The sequence below is a fragment of the Clupea harengus genome, chromosome 9 (genome assembly GCF_900700415.2).
Source record: "Clupea harengus chromosome 9, Ch_v2.0.2, whole genome shotgun sequence".
NCBI classification, from domain to species: domain Eukaryota; kingdom Metazoa; phylum Chordata; class Actinopteri; order Clupeiformes; family Clupeidae; genus Clupea; species Clupea harengus.
The window spans coordinates 5735343-5753476 of record NC_045160.1 but is presented as its reverse complement, the minus strand read 5'-3'; the positions used below and the strand labels follow the sequence as shown (position 1 = coordinate 5753476).

Here is an 18134-nt window from a genome sequence, read left to right as displayed (position 1 = left end):
TATCAATAAATCCAACTGTTCTAAAATGTTTAGCAATAAAAACTGGAATTTATAAAAGATACCTCAGACAAAGGGACTCTCAGTATTACCATTTGAAAAGCAACACTTGAACACTCTAGGCTGGATACTGCCAAATATGCAAAGATTATGCAAGTTTTATATCAGACAGAAGAACCTTAAAAAAAAAAAAAGAATGGCTGTAGTTTGGAAATGGCACTAGAGCAAAAAGTCCAAAATGCAGAGGCCTAATTTGTCTCAGACAAATAATATCAAAACCTTCTTCCTCAAGGTTTGTTTATTTCATGCTTCTGCAAAACGTAGCTGATTAGATCACCAGAAATTGTATTTTAAGGTAGGTAGTTATCGCTATTTAGATAGAGGATTACTGTAAACGGTTATGAAAGGGCAGAGAAAACTATAGACCTATAAAAAATAGTCTTTGCTCTAGATTCACACGACACAGAGCTTGTGCGCTGAGAGACGTGTCTACAACAACAAAACTAGTATACTGTGGAGATACTCACACACACGTCCATGTCCACATTGAGTGAAGCTGTGCCTGCAGAACAATACTATATTATATAATACTATTAAACAATTTTAATAAAACAAAAACCCTCTTAGCAGAATTTCTTAAAACAAACTCCCTCAAATTTGACTGTATTTAAAGTACACAGTTCCAAGGAACACCAGCCTCAAATCTACACTAATGTGAAGTCAACAGTTTATTTTCCCATCTGTGCAGGGCAAATTGATAACTTTCTGCTTTCCATCAGATAACATACTCTAGTGTTGTATGAATCAACAAAACAAGATGATCCAAGAATTCAGAGTCCTATGGAGGTTGTATTTACAGTATGCTAACTGTCATGGCCTATGACAGATATGTGTCCATTTTCCAACCTCTGCTTTACCACACCATAATGACCCCACACAAGGTGAGGGTGCTCTTGGTTGTGGCTAACCTCCTCCCTGACGGACTGGTGTTGGGTCAGATTTGCCTGACATCTAGGATCCCTTTGTGCCGGTACAGCATTCATAAAATATTCTGTGATAATTTATCTGTGTCTAATCTGGGCTGTAGGAAAAACATTTACACACTTTTGAGCAACATTTAAGGTACATGTGCTATTGCTATATATGTTGTGCTCCCAATATTACTGGTCCTACTGTCGTATTTATAAATCATACTATTAACTTTAAAGCTGTCTGCAGATGCACGGAAAAAAGCCTTTGCAACATGTGTCAGCCTATTGGGACTAGGTGAATGGTTTAGTGTGTATCTAGCTTGCTGTGATTATTGAGTGCTGTGCCTTTTTGAGTGCTTATGAAATGTATCACCCTTTTTGTATTCACTGTGTGTATTGTGATCCTCCATTAATGTGCACCGTGTGAAATTGCATAGAACACTGTTCACCACACAGACTTCCCCTTGGGGCTCACTGATTGCTTCATTGCTTGAACCTGGACACATACCTGGACCATTAGTAACCTACCTATCGACGGGAGCGAGGGCAAGGAGGTGGGGTATATAAACAGGGAGCTGCTGGATTACTGGAGGCCCGGCGGGGACAGCGAAACCGAGACTAACGAACGAACGAACGAACGAACGGACGGACGGAAGGAAGGAAGGAAGGAAGGAATTGGGCTGCAACGGATGGAAGCAGCCCAGAACACGCTATCATCACGGAGAGCTGTATTGGAATAATCAATGCTCACAATTCCTGAGCAAAGGAACGTAAGCTTTGCCTCCTACTTTTATATGTCATTATTACTGTGTACGTGGCCTGCGGTACGTTGATCCTTTGCCTGACTATCCGAGGTCTGCTGGTGGCCATTTCCGGGTTGGGACCGAAAGGATTCCAATGACAGAAGTCCGAACCAAGAGAAGCCAACGTGGCGAATATTCCAACGCTCACGATACCCAGCGTGAAGGGAAGTATTTGTTCCATCTAAACCCCATTGCACTGTGTATTGCATTGGCTGAGTTTTAACTATTTCTTTTATTGTGGTGTATGGACTGCCTGCTCCGAGAGGCCGTGACTGACGTCATTGGGAATCCCCGGAGAAGCCCATCGTCTTGAGGGGGGCGTCGCCCATGACGACACACCAAGCCATCCACACTGGACAGATCTCAGTCTTTATTGGACTACAATTGGACCCCATCTGTCTGTCAGCTCGCTAGTGGATTTTCCTTGTGGACATTTAAATTATTGGAAGACTGCTTTTAAAGATATAAATTATCTTCGACCTTTTATACAAATAAAACTATTTTTATAATTAAATACTGTTGGTACTTCTGTGTCCTGGGCATTCGTAAATTTAAGGAGGCGGCCATACGGCTGACATCTCTTTTCTGGCGTAGCTCGGCAGGATGCCCAGTGACACAGAAGACCACTCGGGCTCGCCCGATAGATGAAGTACCCCAGTAGACCTACCAGTCTGTGAACCTATAACTCCGTCTTCACCCTTAATTATGCCCTGGTTTTACAGCGCCCCCTGGCTCCCCAAATTCAATGGAGAGCGGCGGCGATTCAGAGAATGGCGTGCTCAGGTGCAGGCTATGCTGCGTGCACAACCACTCTCTGCCGAACAGCAAGCTGACTTCATCTTCAGCGCCTTGGAAGGAGAAGCCCGACGCGAAGTGGCATTGTTAGATGCAACACAACGCAACACCGGCAACCACATTCTCTCTGCCCTGAAGGACCTTTATGGAGAAACCATCAACACAGCGCAAGCACGAGCAGCCTTTTTCAAGTGCCGCCAAAGCCCTGATGAGAAGGTGGGGGATTTCATTCTCCGGCTGAGGGAATGTCATGTAAAGTGGCGACGGCTTGACCGACAGGCTGCGGGGGAGGAAGACGAGGCACCACTGGATCAGTTCGTGCTTGGCATGAAGACTGGTCCGGTGAGAACAGAATTACAGCGCTACCTGCGTCGACAGCCTCTGCAAGGGTTTAAAGCGGTGACTGCAGAAGCCCGGGCCCTAGAGGAAGAGCTGGGAAGTGGTACCGAGGAAGCCCAGGTAAGTGCAGCAAGAGCCACTTCTTCCTGTGCAACAACCGGAACGAAAAGGAGGAAAGAACCGGCTGGACCGATCCACAAGCAGATGTATGATTGGAAGGAAGAGTTGCGCCGTGAACTGCAGCAGGAATTGTCCGAGCAAGTGAAGGCCCTTGGCACGCAGTTAGTAGAGCAGCTGCGGGGACATGCTGTTTCCAAGAGCCGACCATGGGACAGCCCCTGGGAACAACCACGACATCACTCCATGCCTCCTCCAACACAGGCAGGCCCTAGCCATGCGACGAGGTACCAGTGGGACCCACAAGGCCGACCCATCTGCTTGGATTGTGGGGAGGCTGGTCATGTGCAGAGAAATTGTTCCAAACGGCAGCAGCCCTCAAGGGGTTTTCAGAACCCCCCACCGCAGCGGGACGACCGGTGGGGGCGGTGACGGATATCTCAACTTTCCCCCCAGAACCTAAAATGGCAGCGGAGCCAGAACCACCACCAGGGCGAACCGCAAGCAAGAGTGACACTAGTATAAACCAAAGGCGGACCTACTGGCCCCTGACCTTTTATGGTCGAAGACCGGTACCTCCAAGAGAGCCCGAACCCCCAGCAATCCCTGACGACCCTCTCTATGGGCCAGACAGCCCCGTCCAAGATGCGCCAGCCAGCGCCGATCCTGGGCTGTCCGGACCCCGGGTTGCTGCCGCTCTCCAAGGTACCAACGACCTACCCCTGCGCCGCTCCACCCGTTCCACTCAAGGTAACAAACCGGACCGGTATAGTCCGTGCTAGTCGGGACGACTAGGTTCAAAGTGGGGGGGTAATTGTCAGCCTATTGGGACTAGGTGAATGGTTTAGTGTGTATCTAGCTTGCTGTGATTATTGTGTGCTGTGCCTTTTTGAGTGCTTATGAAATGTATCACCCTTTTTGTATTCACTGTGTGTATTGTGATCCTCCATTAATGTGCACCGTGTGAAATTGCATAGAACACTGTTCACCACACAGACTTCCCCTTGGGGCTCACTGATTGCTTCATTGCTTGAACCTGGACACATACCTGGACCATTAGTAACCTACCTATCGACGGGAGCGAGGGCAAGGAGGTGGGGTATATAAACAGGGAGCTGCTGGATTACTGGAGGCCCGGCGGGGACAGCGAAACCGAGACTAACGAACGAACGAACGAACGGACGGACGGACGGACGGAAGGAAGGAAGGAAGGAAGGAAGGAAGGAATTGGGCTGCAACGGATGGAAGCAGCCCAGAACACGCTATCATCACGGAGAGCTGTATTGGAATAATCAATGCTCACAATTCCTGAGCAAAGGAACGTAAGCTTTGCCTCCTACTTTTATATGTCATTATTACTGTGTACGTGGCCTGCGGTACGTTGATCCTTTGCCTGACTATCCGAGGTCTGCTGGTGGCCATTTCCGGGTTGGGACCGAAAGGATTCCAATGACAGAAGTCCGAACCAAGAGAAGCCAACGTGGCGAATATTCCAACGCTCACGATACCCAGCGTGAAGGGAAGTATTTGTTCCATCTAAACCCCATTGCACTGTGTATTGCATTGGCTGAGTTTTAACTATTTCTTTTATTGTGGTGTATGGACTGCCTGCTCCGAGAGGCCGTGACTGACGTCATTGGGAATCCCCGGAGAAGCCCATCGTCTTGAGGGGGGCGTCGCCCATGACGACACACCAAGCCATCCACACTGGACAGATCTCAGTCTTTATTGGACTACAATTGGACCCCATCTGTCTGTCAGCTCGCTAGTGGATTTTCCTTGTGGACATTTAAATTATTGGAAGACTGCTTTTAAAGATATAAATTATCTTCGACCTTTTATACAAATAAAACTATTTTTATAATTAAATACTGTTGGTACTTCTGTGTCCTGGGCATTCGTAAATTTAAGGAGGCGGCCATACGGCTGACACATGTACTCCACACCTTTTCAATTTTCCTAATTATTCCTTGGTCTCGTTCTCTTTGATGTAGAAGGTAATATAGTTTTATCAGGAGTTTAGGCTCTTGTGCCCCCACTGTTGCATCCCATTATATATGGCATGGAAAACCAGGAGATTAAAAGTAGCCTCTCAAAAATAGCAAGAACTGTTTTTCCACTTACTGGAAGTCAGCTGCAGCCTAAGAGATAGACGGGCTTTGCATATTCATAGTCAGAAATCTGTCAGGCAGACTTGAGGAACTGGTCATGAGGAAGAGTATATGAAATAAGACCATCATGCACCATCTAGGGGGAATCACTGGGTGCAGGTGTGTGTGGCACAGGTGCAGTGGAAAGAGCTTTACTGGTAATGAGGGCAATTGGCTTATTTGTGGACACAGTATGTGAGCTGTCTGTTGTGTCTGTTGTTGTCTGCCCACCCTGAAGTACATGGCTGTTTAACCTGGAATGGAAAAGTGGTAAGAAGGGGGAGGAAACCCCGGTTATTATATATATATATATATATATATTGCACACCTCTCATTCGTCAGTAGTGGAAATAGAGCTAAGGTTCCAAGGGGACAGCACTCACGAGGCACACCGATCTAGTATATACTAACCAGCAAAGTGGGCCTGTAGTACTTAACAAGGAAATCAGTTTTTTATGTCAAGCACAAAGTACCGTTCTGCTACACAGTTACCAACAGTGTTGTGCATGAACACGTTCATTGAACACGTTCATTTTTATGAGAACGATGAACTGAACGCAACATCATGACAAATAATGAATTTGAACGGTGAACACGTTCATATTATCTGAGGTCCAGCGCCACTAAGGTCTAGCTAAAACATTACGTAATGTTTTCCTTCTACTGAGGAAAGAAGCTGTCTAAATCGAATGCTTGTACCGTGTCGTTGCTCAGTACCTAATTATTTGTTATTTGATTATTGCCCAGACAGACCATGTTTCGGTAAATGACCATATTTGGTAATTGCGTTGGTCATGTGACTCCACTTCTCACGGTGCAATGTGTTGATATTGCTTCACGACATATTTAGATGGAGTAGCAGTTAACTTCGGGCATATTTTCACATAATTGAACGTTGCACTTTGTTGAAGTTGTGTGCGTCCATGTATACGTGAGTTTGACTTTGTAGCCTACCTTGTCATTATGTGTTTGTTATAGTTTAGCTTTCTCATAATTGTTACGAGCACTGCCACTTAATTGATCTAGCATGATGCACTGTTCGTGAACTCGCTGTACAAATACGAGTGTTACAGGGTTTACCTATGCTAACTTTTGAGCGGTCTTTCATTTAGTGTACATGCCCTTGTTGATCTGTGATTAAGCCAGTAGCATGTCATTGCTGAAGAGGTTAAATCATTACCTTTAGTTCCCTGTATAATTCATTATTTAAATGGTACTACAGGGCTGTGTATTAATGTATGTCTGCGATACCTAAACCAACTAACTCAACTTCGCCCTACATTACCCATGAATCATCGCACATATGTATACCAAACAAGCAACGTATTCCAAGGCAACAGCTCTCGGTCTCAATATAAAAAATGGCAAGTGAAAGCGAAAACAGAGACGCAGACTCAGCGAGTACATCCGATCCACCTTATTATTATGTGCGGGATTTTGACACACTGTCTGATAAAGTTTCCGACAGTAAAAATCTCACCTTTCTGTGCAAATTATGTCCTCCTGAAAAAAAAAATGAAAATGAACTGAACTATGAACTAGTTCAGAATGTAAATGGTGAACTATGAACGTGAACGATTCATGTTTACTTGTATGAACTGAACTTTGAACTAGTTCATGAGAGGTGTGAACGTGCACAACACTGGTTACCAATCACCACGCCTGGATGAAAATAATCCTGGTTGTCAAAACATTTTGGCATAGCAGTAATAGTGTCTCTATAGGCTACTGTCCAGGCTCACCAGACACATACACAGTATATCAATATATGGAAATGTAAAATGTAAATATTTGTTTATAAATTGGGTAGTTTTGAAATGCTATTGTATATATATTAGGGCTGTCAAACGATAAAAAAAAATGAACTAATTAATCGCACATTTTTAAATTAATTAATCGCGATTAATCGCGATTAAAAGTTTGTTTTTCTTCTTAAGACTAAATCTTATAAGTTAACGAGTAATCACTTCATACAGCGTGAATTTTAGACACTGTTGTTTAATTGTATTTTTTTTTTAAACACAATGGTGCCCCTCGACGGTAAATCGTAAGATCGTTAATGTGCTTTGCATTAAGGTGATAACTTAAAGACGAGCTGCTTCTGTGATAGCTAAATTCAGCTTGACAAATGCTACATACAACTTCAGTTTTGTTGATTGTTCCGTCATTAAACAGAGACTTTCCGCCCAACAATCCCTCAGCTCTCTCCATCTTCAACCACCTCAGTGGTTCTCAAACTTTTTCTGTCATTCCCCACTTTGAACAAGGTGGGCTTTTCAAGCCCCACCTATCCCTCATCGCTCCCATAAAATGGTAGGCCAAGCTTAAAATTGTCAATTATTGAAATATCCTCAAGTAATAATAAATAGCATCTTATTTAGGTCAGCCAGTCCCCCCAGGATTTCGCGGGCCTTTTTTGTGATAGTTGCGGCCTAAAATGACTGATTTCGCGGGGGCTTTTCCAAAAAGTTGCGGTGAAAGTTGCAGTGTTTTTTAGGTGTTTGTTGCGATGAAATTGCGGGAGCAAGTGAAAGTTGCGATAAAAGTTGCAAATTTCCCTCTTTGTAATTATAATTGAGTTATTTGTTGAAAAATAAAGAATTAATAAAGAAACATTCCTTAAAAAAAAAAAAAAAACATTGGGAAATGGTCCTCTAAATAACCTTACCAACATGCCAAACTAAAGATTACCAGGACTACAAAAATGTAGCATAATAGGCTGTTCTGCCCTTTGCTTATTTAGGTCAGAAAATGTATATTGCTTGAATTGTTGTTATGGAAACGAACACAGTATAGTAAAGGACTTTTACTTTGACATCATTCAAATGTTCGTCTCGTGGGAATGGCAACTGCTGTTAGACAGTTATCTAGAAACATAGCTAGTTATGCTATGTTATGCTAAACACGTAGGGGGAACAGTACATAGGATTTACTTATCCACAACGAAGTGCACCTGTTGGTATTACAAAAGGACCACAAGTAAGACTGAATAAAATGTTATGAATATCTCAGCCTTCACATAAAACGAAAAAAAAAAAAACAGGCTGTGTCACTGTGATCTGTCTCGTCACCTGACGTCCTGCCTGCGTTTCTGCTGTTCTCATTCTATGCTTATCAATCTGTTTTGCTATCCTTGTTGATTTATTTTATCCGTACAGGTGTTTATGTTGTTCAATTTCATATATGAATTTAAAGTCATCAACTTTCAAGTAATCCATTCTTCTACACTAGCTGCTACCTTATCTTCAATCCGAAAGTAATGTTAAATCTCCATGGCAACAGCTCTCGAGGGTTTGGGAAATAATCAGATTTATTGCTTCCTTCATTATTCACAGCAAAATAAATAATGTTCATTACATTTCATAGATCTATTACCAGACTCTATGTTAAAAGGGCCACGCACACCTTGCGGATAATTATAAAAAATTGAAGCCAGATCTATTTCGGAATCTCCAGTGTGGGCATGGGCTGTGTTCAATTTCCATGTCTGGTGTAGCTATTCTCATTGTTTACAACGGATTAGAACTCTGCTAGTGTCTGCACCGTGTCCACAGGGCAGAATTTCCGCCCTTGGTGTAGCGGAAGGAAAGTTGTGGGAGACGACAATAATTTGTCAAATTTGCGGGAAAGTTGCGGTGCTGTGTTAAAATTGCAACGTTGCGCTGAATTCGCGGGGAATCGTTGAATTTGCGTGAATTGGTGCGATCGCAACATCGCAACTTCCTGGAGGGTCTGGTCAGCAAATGTATATTGCTTGGAGTGATTTAATGTTTCATGTTTTAGTGTATTTTTGCTATGGACACGCACACATGGACGGACTATGAAACCATTGGTCAGGACGTGTAACAAAATACACCGCTTCCAACCACAAATAAGAGATACATTTAAGCCACTTCTGATATTAACAAATACAAAGTCTAAAAACAATTGACAGCAAGCAAAGTTAATAACAGCAACTTCACGCAGAGGCTCTGGTTTAGGGCCCCCCTGAGCTCAGGGGCCCTTGGGCATGGGCCCGTTCAGCCCGTTCGGTAATCCATCCCTGCACGCACACAGTATTGTATTTCTTTCTGTTGACGGACTTTTACTTTGACAACTGTGACAGTTAGTAACGCACATGTCTAGTAAGCCTCTATTAAATTATGCTTTCCCTCGCACGCTCAAAAACAATGACTAAGTTATTTAGCTGTCTCACACTGTGATTAATATGTTTAAGTGACCTATGTTTAAATTCTATGAACTGTGTTAGTTCGTTGTAAAATGTAATTATTATTAATTTAGATACGTTACGTTGTAATATGTGACCGTTCACACCATTCATTCATTACCCAGTTGGTGGCAGACGTTAGCACTTATTAGCCAGCTGTGTTGTAATCTGTTGTTGCTCTGCTTCTTGGTGTTATGAATCTAATAGTAACTTGCTGTGTTTCGTTAAGATATCTAGCTAAATTTATGCTACTCCGAGCCCTCTCCGAGCAAACCTCGGAGAGGCTCTCGTACGGGAAGTTAGAAAAATTAGTAGGTGCACGATAGCTGATGGCTCGGAGAGGGCTCGGAGAGGGCTCGGAGAGAGCGGTTAAAGTCGGAGAGGCGTTCCCTGTGTTCGGAGAGGCGTTCCCTGTGTCCGACTCAGTGAAATCGGAGTAGCATAAATTAGGCATAAATATTTTCCGTTTCTTGTGTATTATTGTTTCACTCATAAGTTTTCACCTGACATCAATAAAGGAGCAAGGCGAGTTAACCGTAGCCTATACAGCCCTAACTAAACTAAAGTAAAAAAAAAAATAAAAAAATGTAAAGTTGCGTTAACTGCGTTAAAATATTTTATCGCGTTAATCGCGGCCACATTAATCGCATAGATTAACGCGTTAACGCTGACAGCCCTAGTATATATATATATATGCATGTATATAATACATAAATGTATAATATATATGAATGTAAAATATAAATATATGTTTATTAACTGGGTAGGTTTGAAATAAGTGTGTTAATTAGTATGAGTTATATTCTTGTTGTTCATTAAAGTTGGAAAAAAGGTTTCCGGGTACAATAAAGAAGATATTTCCAGACATGAAATGATTTCCATCAATGAAGGTTTTATTTCCAGAAGAGAGGAAAAGCTTGTATATTCCCTTGAGAGGAAGCACAGAGACTAAGGCCTAATTATATCTTCCAACTAACATAGTCTTATGGAGGATTATCGGGGCCATAACTAAATAAATAAATAAATACATAAATAAATAAATGAATGGTTAAATACTTGGATAAATACATAATTAGATAACAAAATGAATAAAATGAGACACTAAATATATAAATGTTACATGTACTCGTGTGTATATATATATATATATATATATTAGTGCTGTCAAACGATTAAAATATTTAATCGCGATTAATCGCATTTATGTCAGTTAACTCAAAATTAATCGCGATTAATCGCAAATTTGTATCTATTCTAAATGTCCCTTCGTTTTTTTTTTTCCATCATTTTATTTTAATTTCAATGCCCTTATCAACATGGAAAAGTGGATTGGCTTGCTTTATGCAAATGTTTTATTTTATTGAAAACCAACATTGCCAAACAGGGCGGTACAAAATAAAATTATAAAGTGCACATTTCAGGTAAACAAGTACCCTATAGTGCAGTTAAACCATGGCTTAATATTTTCTTTTTTTCAAGTTTGCTGGGAACATAGCAGTCAGGCCTCTTATTTCAGAAACAATGAACCGTAACAGTTAGGTTACCAATAGGTAAGCCTACTACTTCTTTGCTTTCAGCCAGCTGCCTGTTGACATTTTCAGACAACAGTGAAGCTCGCTTCTTTTGCACAACACAACTTTTAAAAGTAAACTTTCCATTCAGAAGTTTTTTATCATCCATTTCGCCGTATCGCGCTCACCATTCACTCAAACCGTAACGTTAGCCTACTACACAGTTTGCGAGGCCAAAAAGATTTTTTTTTAAATCGCGTTAATCGCGCGATAAAAAAATTAACGGCGTTAAAATGGGTTTGCAATAACGCCATTAATAACGCGTTAAACTGACAGCACTAATATATATATATACATTTTCATGTGACTTGGTGACGGGGGAGGACAGATTTATTTTGCTGCAGCAAGTTACACCGTGGATAAATGTATGTATAAATAAATAAATGTAAGTATAAATAAATAAATGTGAACACATGAAAACGTAAATATATATATATATATACACACGAGTACATGTAACATTTATATATTTAGTGTCTCATTTTATTCATTTTGTTATCTAATTATGTATTTATCCAAGTATTTAACCATTCATTTATTTATTTATGTATTCATTTATTTATTTAGTTATGGCCCCGATAATCCTCCATATAGTCTGGCTACATGGCGAGGCTTTCCTCAGTCAGAACACTAACTCACAGTGTGTTACTATGATTTCATTTTTAAAGTCGTAGAAGATGTGTGATAATAGCATATTTGATTACATAACAATAGACCCAATAGGATGTCATGTTGAATGTCAGATTAATTTGCCTATCCAAACTAAAGAGGTGTTACAGGTGTTTAAGACTGTATTAGTCATTACTGCTACCATATATTATTGTGTTAACCTTAGACCTTCTATCAGACTATAACGTGCCCATCTTTTATGTTTTTGTACATGCTCTTTGAACAAAATGGTGGGTTTAAGTTTGTGCAGAGGTGTAAGCGCCACTGTTCCTGAAACTATACTACATGGTGTTGACAAACCAGGGTCCTATGATAGAGAGATTTAACCTATTCCAAAGGTATTTTTGTTGTCTTTTGTACGAGCATTTAATTTTATCCTCAAATATGGCAATCTTTTCAGAACGTGCCATGTTAGTTTTACTCCATGCACGTACAGTAAATGCTGATCTGATGAGCAGTACTAGGCCATTTGATTTCCATAACGCCACATAATCATTTTTGTGTTAGTTGTGTTAAGCTGTAGCACGATTGAAGATCATGTTAAATGCTCTTGAAATTCAGTGACACACTACACTGTCTCTGTGGTTTATCACTGTGTGTAAACAGTACATAAACATGCTCTGTTATTAGCCCAGGCACAGAACTCAGTGAGATCTAGAGAGCAGAAAAGGCCTACAAACATAGAGGATGAATAATCTCATTTGATTACAGTCTTACCCTCTCTCTCTTTCTCTCTCTACATATCCTTAAATAAGCAGTGACTCATAGCGATCATTGGCCTCATATGGCAAATGCCAAATCAGGCTTGCTATGATTTCCATTTAAAGTGCTGTAGATGAATGAAGCTTTATCATTATCACACATTATCAAAAAAAAGACAGCTAATGATCAAATTCCGCAATGCCAAGCAAAAACACCAGAACCTATATTTTCCAGGTGCAGAGATCATGATGTACAATGAGGCCCTGTGACTCCAACACACACTACATGTACACTACTTCACAAAATCAAACTTTTTTCTAATAACCCATGTGACTCAACCAACTACACAACAATATTAAAATTTGGAAGTGGTCTGACATTCAGACAGAGCAAAAACGACCCTCCTCCTAATTTTTGACAAACTTTGTCTTGTCTCCCTATTTTTTAGACCATATACAAGTGGGTGCAACAGTGGAGGAAAAAGATTGTAAAATATAGATAGAAACATGTGTTCTGAATGAGGATTAAAACGTATGTAAATGACAGAGAAGAATGAGGCGAATGAAAAATTTATAAAAATAATCAAATGTGGAGTGCATGTTTCAAAGGCTTTCTTTCTCGCATTTCCCGAGGCTTTTAAGCTTAACACTATAATTTTATAATATGACAGAAAAACAAGGAATAGAGGGACAACTCCAAAGCCGACGAACAGACATATACCATACAGGTTGCTCACCAGACCTTGAATGGTTTCAAAACATGATAAAGCATGAAATGATAAATTATCACAAAATATTCTCTGAATGTTGTGTTTGCACAGGGGTATCTGTGAAGTCAGACATATGTGGCTGAGTATCAGAACGGCAGGCGTGAAGCTTGCAGCAAACAACAACTGCCTTACTTTCTGTGGGGTCATGATGGTGTGGTACTGCAGTGGGTTAAAGATGGAGAGGAACCTGTCATAAGCCATTACTGTTAGTATTGTGAAGTTGCAAGCGCCGTACGTTATTACGAGAAATGTTTGAATAAGGCACCCTGCAATTGAGATTGTGTTATCACCAGTCAAGAGGATGACCATAACCTTAGGCCAAACAGCTACACTCCCAATCAGCCCATTTACAAGTAAGCTAAATAGAAATATGTACATTGGCTTATGTAGAGAAGTGTCAAAGTAAATCAAAAACATCATAGAAACGTTGGCTATTATCGAGGCAAGGTAAATTAAGAAAACAACAATAAAAAATACATTTTTCGCTGAACCCATGTCCTCATAGGGTGTCAAAATCAAAGTCTCACTGTAAGACGATCCATTCATCACTGCAGATCATGCCTGTAGGGGAGAAAACCCATGAAATTGTGAGATTTCTGCCAGTTTTTGCCAGTGGAATTCTAGAAAATCACATTATGCAATTGTTTTAATGCTGAATACTGCTTTAAATATGACTGAAGCTGAAGTTATCCATGAAGGCAGTACATGAAGTCAAATAAAGAACACTGAAATGATTTCATTTCTTCATCTTTCATACATTGCAGTTACTAGATGACCTACCTTTCAATAGCCTCTTTTAACTGTAACTGTCCTGCATTTATGAAGCCATAGACAGCACAACCACAGTTACTGTTCGTGACAGACATGGCTTTTCAAAGTCATCCTCCTTCCTCAGCTCTTTTCTATCTGCATCTTGTTTGTAATGGACACCTTTATGTGTACCAGGAGTACCATGATGGAGGGAAATGATGCAATATCAACGCGCTGTAGACTTGTTCATGGCTGACGTCATAAAGAGGAATAACATTATAAAAAATAATAATGTTATAGAAACATAGACTTTCAAAATACAGCCAAATTCCAATGGTAAGATACTGTTTTTTTGTGTGAAATACAGTAATGCTGTGAATAACACTGTTAAGACTTTTCTTGTAAAAAAACAGTAAACAACTGGCAGCAGGGTTGCTGTTAAAATTTATTTTTTTACTGTCACTGAATTTACAGTTTTGTACTATTTTATGAAAAATACAGAACTTGTAGCTTGTATTCTTTAATGAACCTATAGTTTTTTTTTTAACCTAAATCAAAACAATCATAGCAGGTTATACACATGTTATAATCACGCTACATATGATTAAAGGCACTTCTCTTAAAGTAACATCATGCAACTATTTGACCTATAATAAAGAATAATTTTGGTGCTACACTGACTTGTAATACAGAGAATGGTCTCACAGTACACCTGGTGCGCATGGTGCTGCACTATGTAACTTTGGGGTACAGGGTGCGAGGACTCTTGTGAAAACGACTTAATGCTTTATGGCAACACCTCACGCAACAACAGCTAGACCCATGCACTAGCTAAAGGAGGAAGCTAGCGAGTATTCTCTGTATTGACATCATGGCAGATGCTACGAAGAAACCGAGGAAAACGTTGTTGGAGGATAGGAAGAGAAAGGAGAGAGTAACTGAGCAAGAGACCAAACAAGTAACCGAGCAAGGTAGATGCTGAGCTAGCGTTCTTTCTGTTGGACTGCACAGCCATATTTGTGTAAGATCTTGTAATATTACTCTACCCAGTGGCGTAACGTAGTTACGACGGGCCCAGGTGCAGGCTATTATGACAGGCCCTAGTCAGTGGCGTAAGGCAGTGGTTCTCAAACATTTTACAGTCCCGTACCCCATGTTTGTAACCGCCGCCGCCACCACGCCCCCTCCCCCTGCACAGATATTCAGCCTACAACACTTAAAACTGTGAAATTGTCAGGGTATGTCACTAACCGCCGCCGCCACGCCCCCTCCCCCTGCGCAGTGTAATTATTTAGCTAAATATATGGGTATACATCAATATTTTTGGCAATGCGACTTGGCTATTCAGACTATTTAGATTTACATAAATTTGTCTACGGGCCCCCAAGATCCACGGGCCCAGGTACAGCCGCACCTGCTGCACCCCCTATAGTTACGCGCCTGACTCTACCTTGTCAGTCTACATGTTTCTTTGGCTTCTGCCGTTGTCTTTGCCGGTTCAATATCCTTCAGCTTGTCAACAAATACATGTGTACACTGTCCAATAGGGGGTCTCAAAGTGCGAATAGTATTTCCGACAGTGGTGTAAAAGTGAGCTACAGGAGGAGCTCAGTAGCAAAAAATACTCGCATAATAGGGCTTTAACTTACCCAAACCAACCCACTTTCTTTTGAAACCAGTATTTGTATGGTTTAACTTACATGGCTCATTTAACACGGGAGGAAAACTTATTTCTAAACATGTATATTAACTTGCATTGCATGTTGAAATGTATTTATTAAAAAAAGCTGTTTTGGACTGAAATATGGCTGATATATCCAATTCTGTTCTGGGAAAATATGTTACATTCTTTGCTCCGGTAATCAGGGTTAGGCACCTGCATGCATTCCTATATCTATCTGTAGATACCAGCCCACCACAATCTACTCTAATCAGAGCGTCCATTTTATTTTGGCATACCACAGACTACCTCAAGTAATGGGTGGGGGATCCCTTTGGGAATACAAACACGGGTTAGGATAAGCTTTGAGATTGGGTACGAACCCTGGTAAGGGTAAGGGAAGAGATTTGGGGTGGGATAATTTGTAGAGTTTATACCCTAGCAACAACCTAGCAAGCAAAAAAGTTTCCCTAGCAACATTCTAGCAACCACTACCATAATGCCAACCTAGCAAGCACCATAGCAACCAACATGACTACCCTAGCAACCAGCATAGCAACTACTTCAATTTGCTTAGCAACACCCTCAATCACCCTAGCAACCACTACCAAAATGACTACTTATCTTTCTTTCTTTAACTCTATCGTTATGTTCTTATCACCTTCCCAGTCTCACACTAAACTCTGTCTCTTTCTTTTTTCTCTCTCCTGTTCTCTATGTCTCTATCTTTCAGTCTATCAGTCTTTACAAGACTCTCCTCTTCCTTTTTACCCTCCTCCTCCTTTTAGCTTTTGCTTTGCATGCACTGGAATTTCCTTCAGGAAATGCAAATCTAGTTTTAAGTTGTGATCCCAAACATGGAATTGAGAACCAAGAAGAAAAAAAAAAGAACCAAATGAATACATTTAATGAATAGGCATGAAATATGATGACATCATATCCATAAGTCATGTGTTGATTCTTTAAGATTCTCATGAAAGGCTCGGTACACAGTGGGTGGTCCTCTATACCTAAGGTGTGTAAACCAAAGACAATATAAATGTGAGGAAGAAGGCAACAGCCTTTCAGTGGTGATGTCAATTGTGTCACCACTAGTAAGGTCTGGCTAGTAAGGCTGGTCTCTACTAGTTGTACATTAGTTGCTCATTATTGGGGAGTTTAAAATTATATGAATGCATTTAAGAGAAAACTGAGGTGTGAGGTAGGTAAATATCAAAGCTTAATAATGAATTATATGAATAGAATAATGTTGTACAGTGAGGTAACACATGTATTGTAATGTTTTCTTTTTGAATAATTTCACTGTAAACGCACAGTAGAAGAACAGCTAAATAGCATCTAATTTCAACTGGATTGTATTATATTAAATTATATAAACATGTATTAAAGTAAGGCTACAGTTTAACTGCACCCTATACAATTCACTGAGGGGCCTTCTCTCTTACAGGCACGAACTGCAGACATGTCCATGAACTGCAAGAATGCATCCTCCATCAGTATCACTGTAATGTTAACAGCCTATAAGGATATGGCTTCGAGCAAAATTGTATTTTTTATTGTTGTTCTCTTCATATACATTGCCTCTGTGATAGCCAATGTGTCCCTATTACTACTGACATACATAGACACTTCCTTGCATAAGCCGATGTATATATTTTTGTTTAACCTCATTGCCAATGGGATGATAGGAAGTACAGCTGTTTGGCCGAAGGCTATGGTCATCCTTTTGACAGATGTAGCTACAGCATCGTATGAAAGCTGTCTTACCCAGGTTTTTTTTATTGGAACCTACGGATCTTGTAACTACTCTGTCCTAACAGTAATGGCTTATGACAGATTTGTCTCCATATTTCAGCCTTTGCAGTACCACACCATTATGACCCCACAGAAAGTAAAACAATTGTTGCTTGCTGCTAATATCATGCCAATAGCCCTGATAGTAGGTCAAATACTGATGACTTCACGGATACCCCTGTGCAAATCCAACCTTCATAAACTATTCTGTGACAATTTATCTGTTTCTAATCTATCATGTGATGGCTGCTTTCAAAGTCAGCTGAGTAACCTGTATGGTGTATGTCTTATTATTGTTATTGTGGTACTTCCCATCTTTTTAATATTAGTGTCATATGTGAAGATAATAGAGTTAAGTTTGAAGTCTTCAAAAAATGCAAGAAAGAAGGTGTTTGAAACATGTATGCCGCATTTGATTGTTTTTGTCAATTTTTCATTCGTGTCATTGTTCTCTGTCATTTACAACCGTGTCAATGCTTACCTACCAGGAGGTGTTAATATATTTGTGTCATCAAGTTACATACTACTCCCTCCACTCCTTCATCCAATTATTTATGGCATAAAAACTAAAGAAATAAGACAAAGCCTCTCCAAAATCAAGACCAAGGCTGTTTTGGCACTTTCTTAATGTCACTCCCTCCCAAGTCTATACTTCGATGAATATGTTTTGAATTGTTTTGACAGGACATGGTAAGTAAGGGAAATTAAATGGACAGGGCTGGCCACAACACATAGGAAATACACACATTGGTCTGGAATTCTAGTTAACATGGAACACTTTGTTGCTTACTGCCTTCATGACTGTAAAATGTTGCATAACAAGCACTGGTGAATCTAAAG

At 40.5% G+C, this 18134-nt stretch overlaps 2 protein-coding genes across 2 annotated transcripts; one reads left to right on the top strand and one right to left on the bottom strand.

Moving 5' to 3' along the window:
* Positions 1 to 12676: 12676 nt before the first annotated feature.
* On the bottom strand, positions 12677 to 13585 carry LOC105896303 (olfactory receptor 10J1-like). Its single transcript, XM_012823050.2, has one exon. It carries the CDS (start codon positions 13583 to 13585, stop codon positions 12677 to 12679), a length of 909 nt encoding a protein of 302 aa, XP_012678504.1.
* A 3377-nt stretch (positions 13586 to 16962) lies between these two features.
* Positions 16963 to 17928, top strand: LOC105896302 (olfactory receptor 52B2-like). Its single transcript, XM_012823049.2, has one exon. It carries the CDS (start codon positions 16963 to 16965, stop codon positions 17920 to 17922), a length of 960 nt encoding a protein of 319 aa, XP_012678503.1. The 3' UTR covers positions 17923 to 17928.
* The last annotated feature ends 206 nt before the right edge of the window (positions 17929 to 18134 follow it).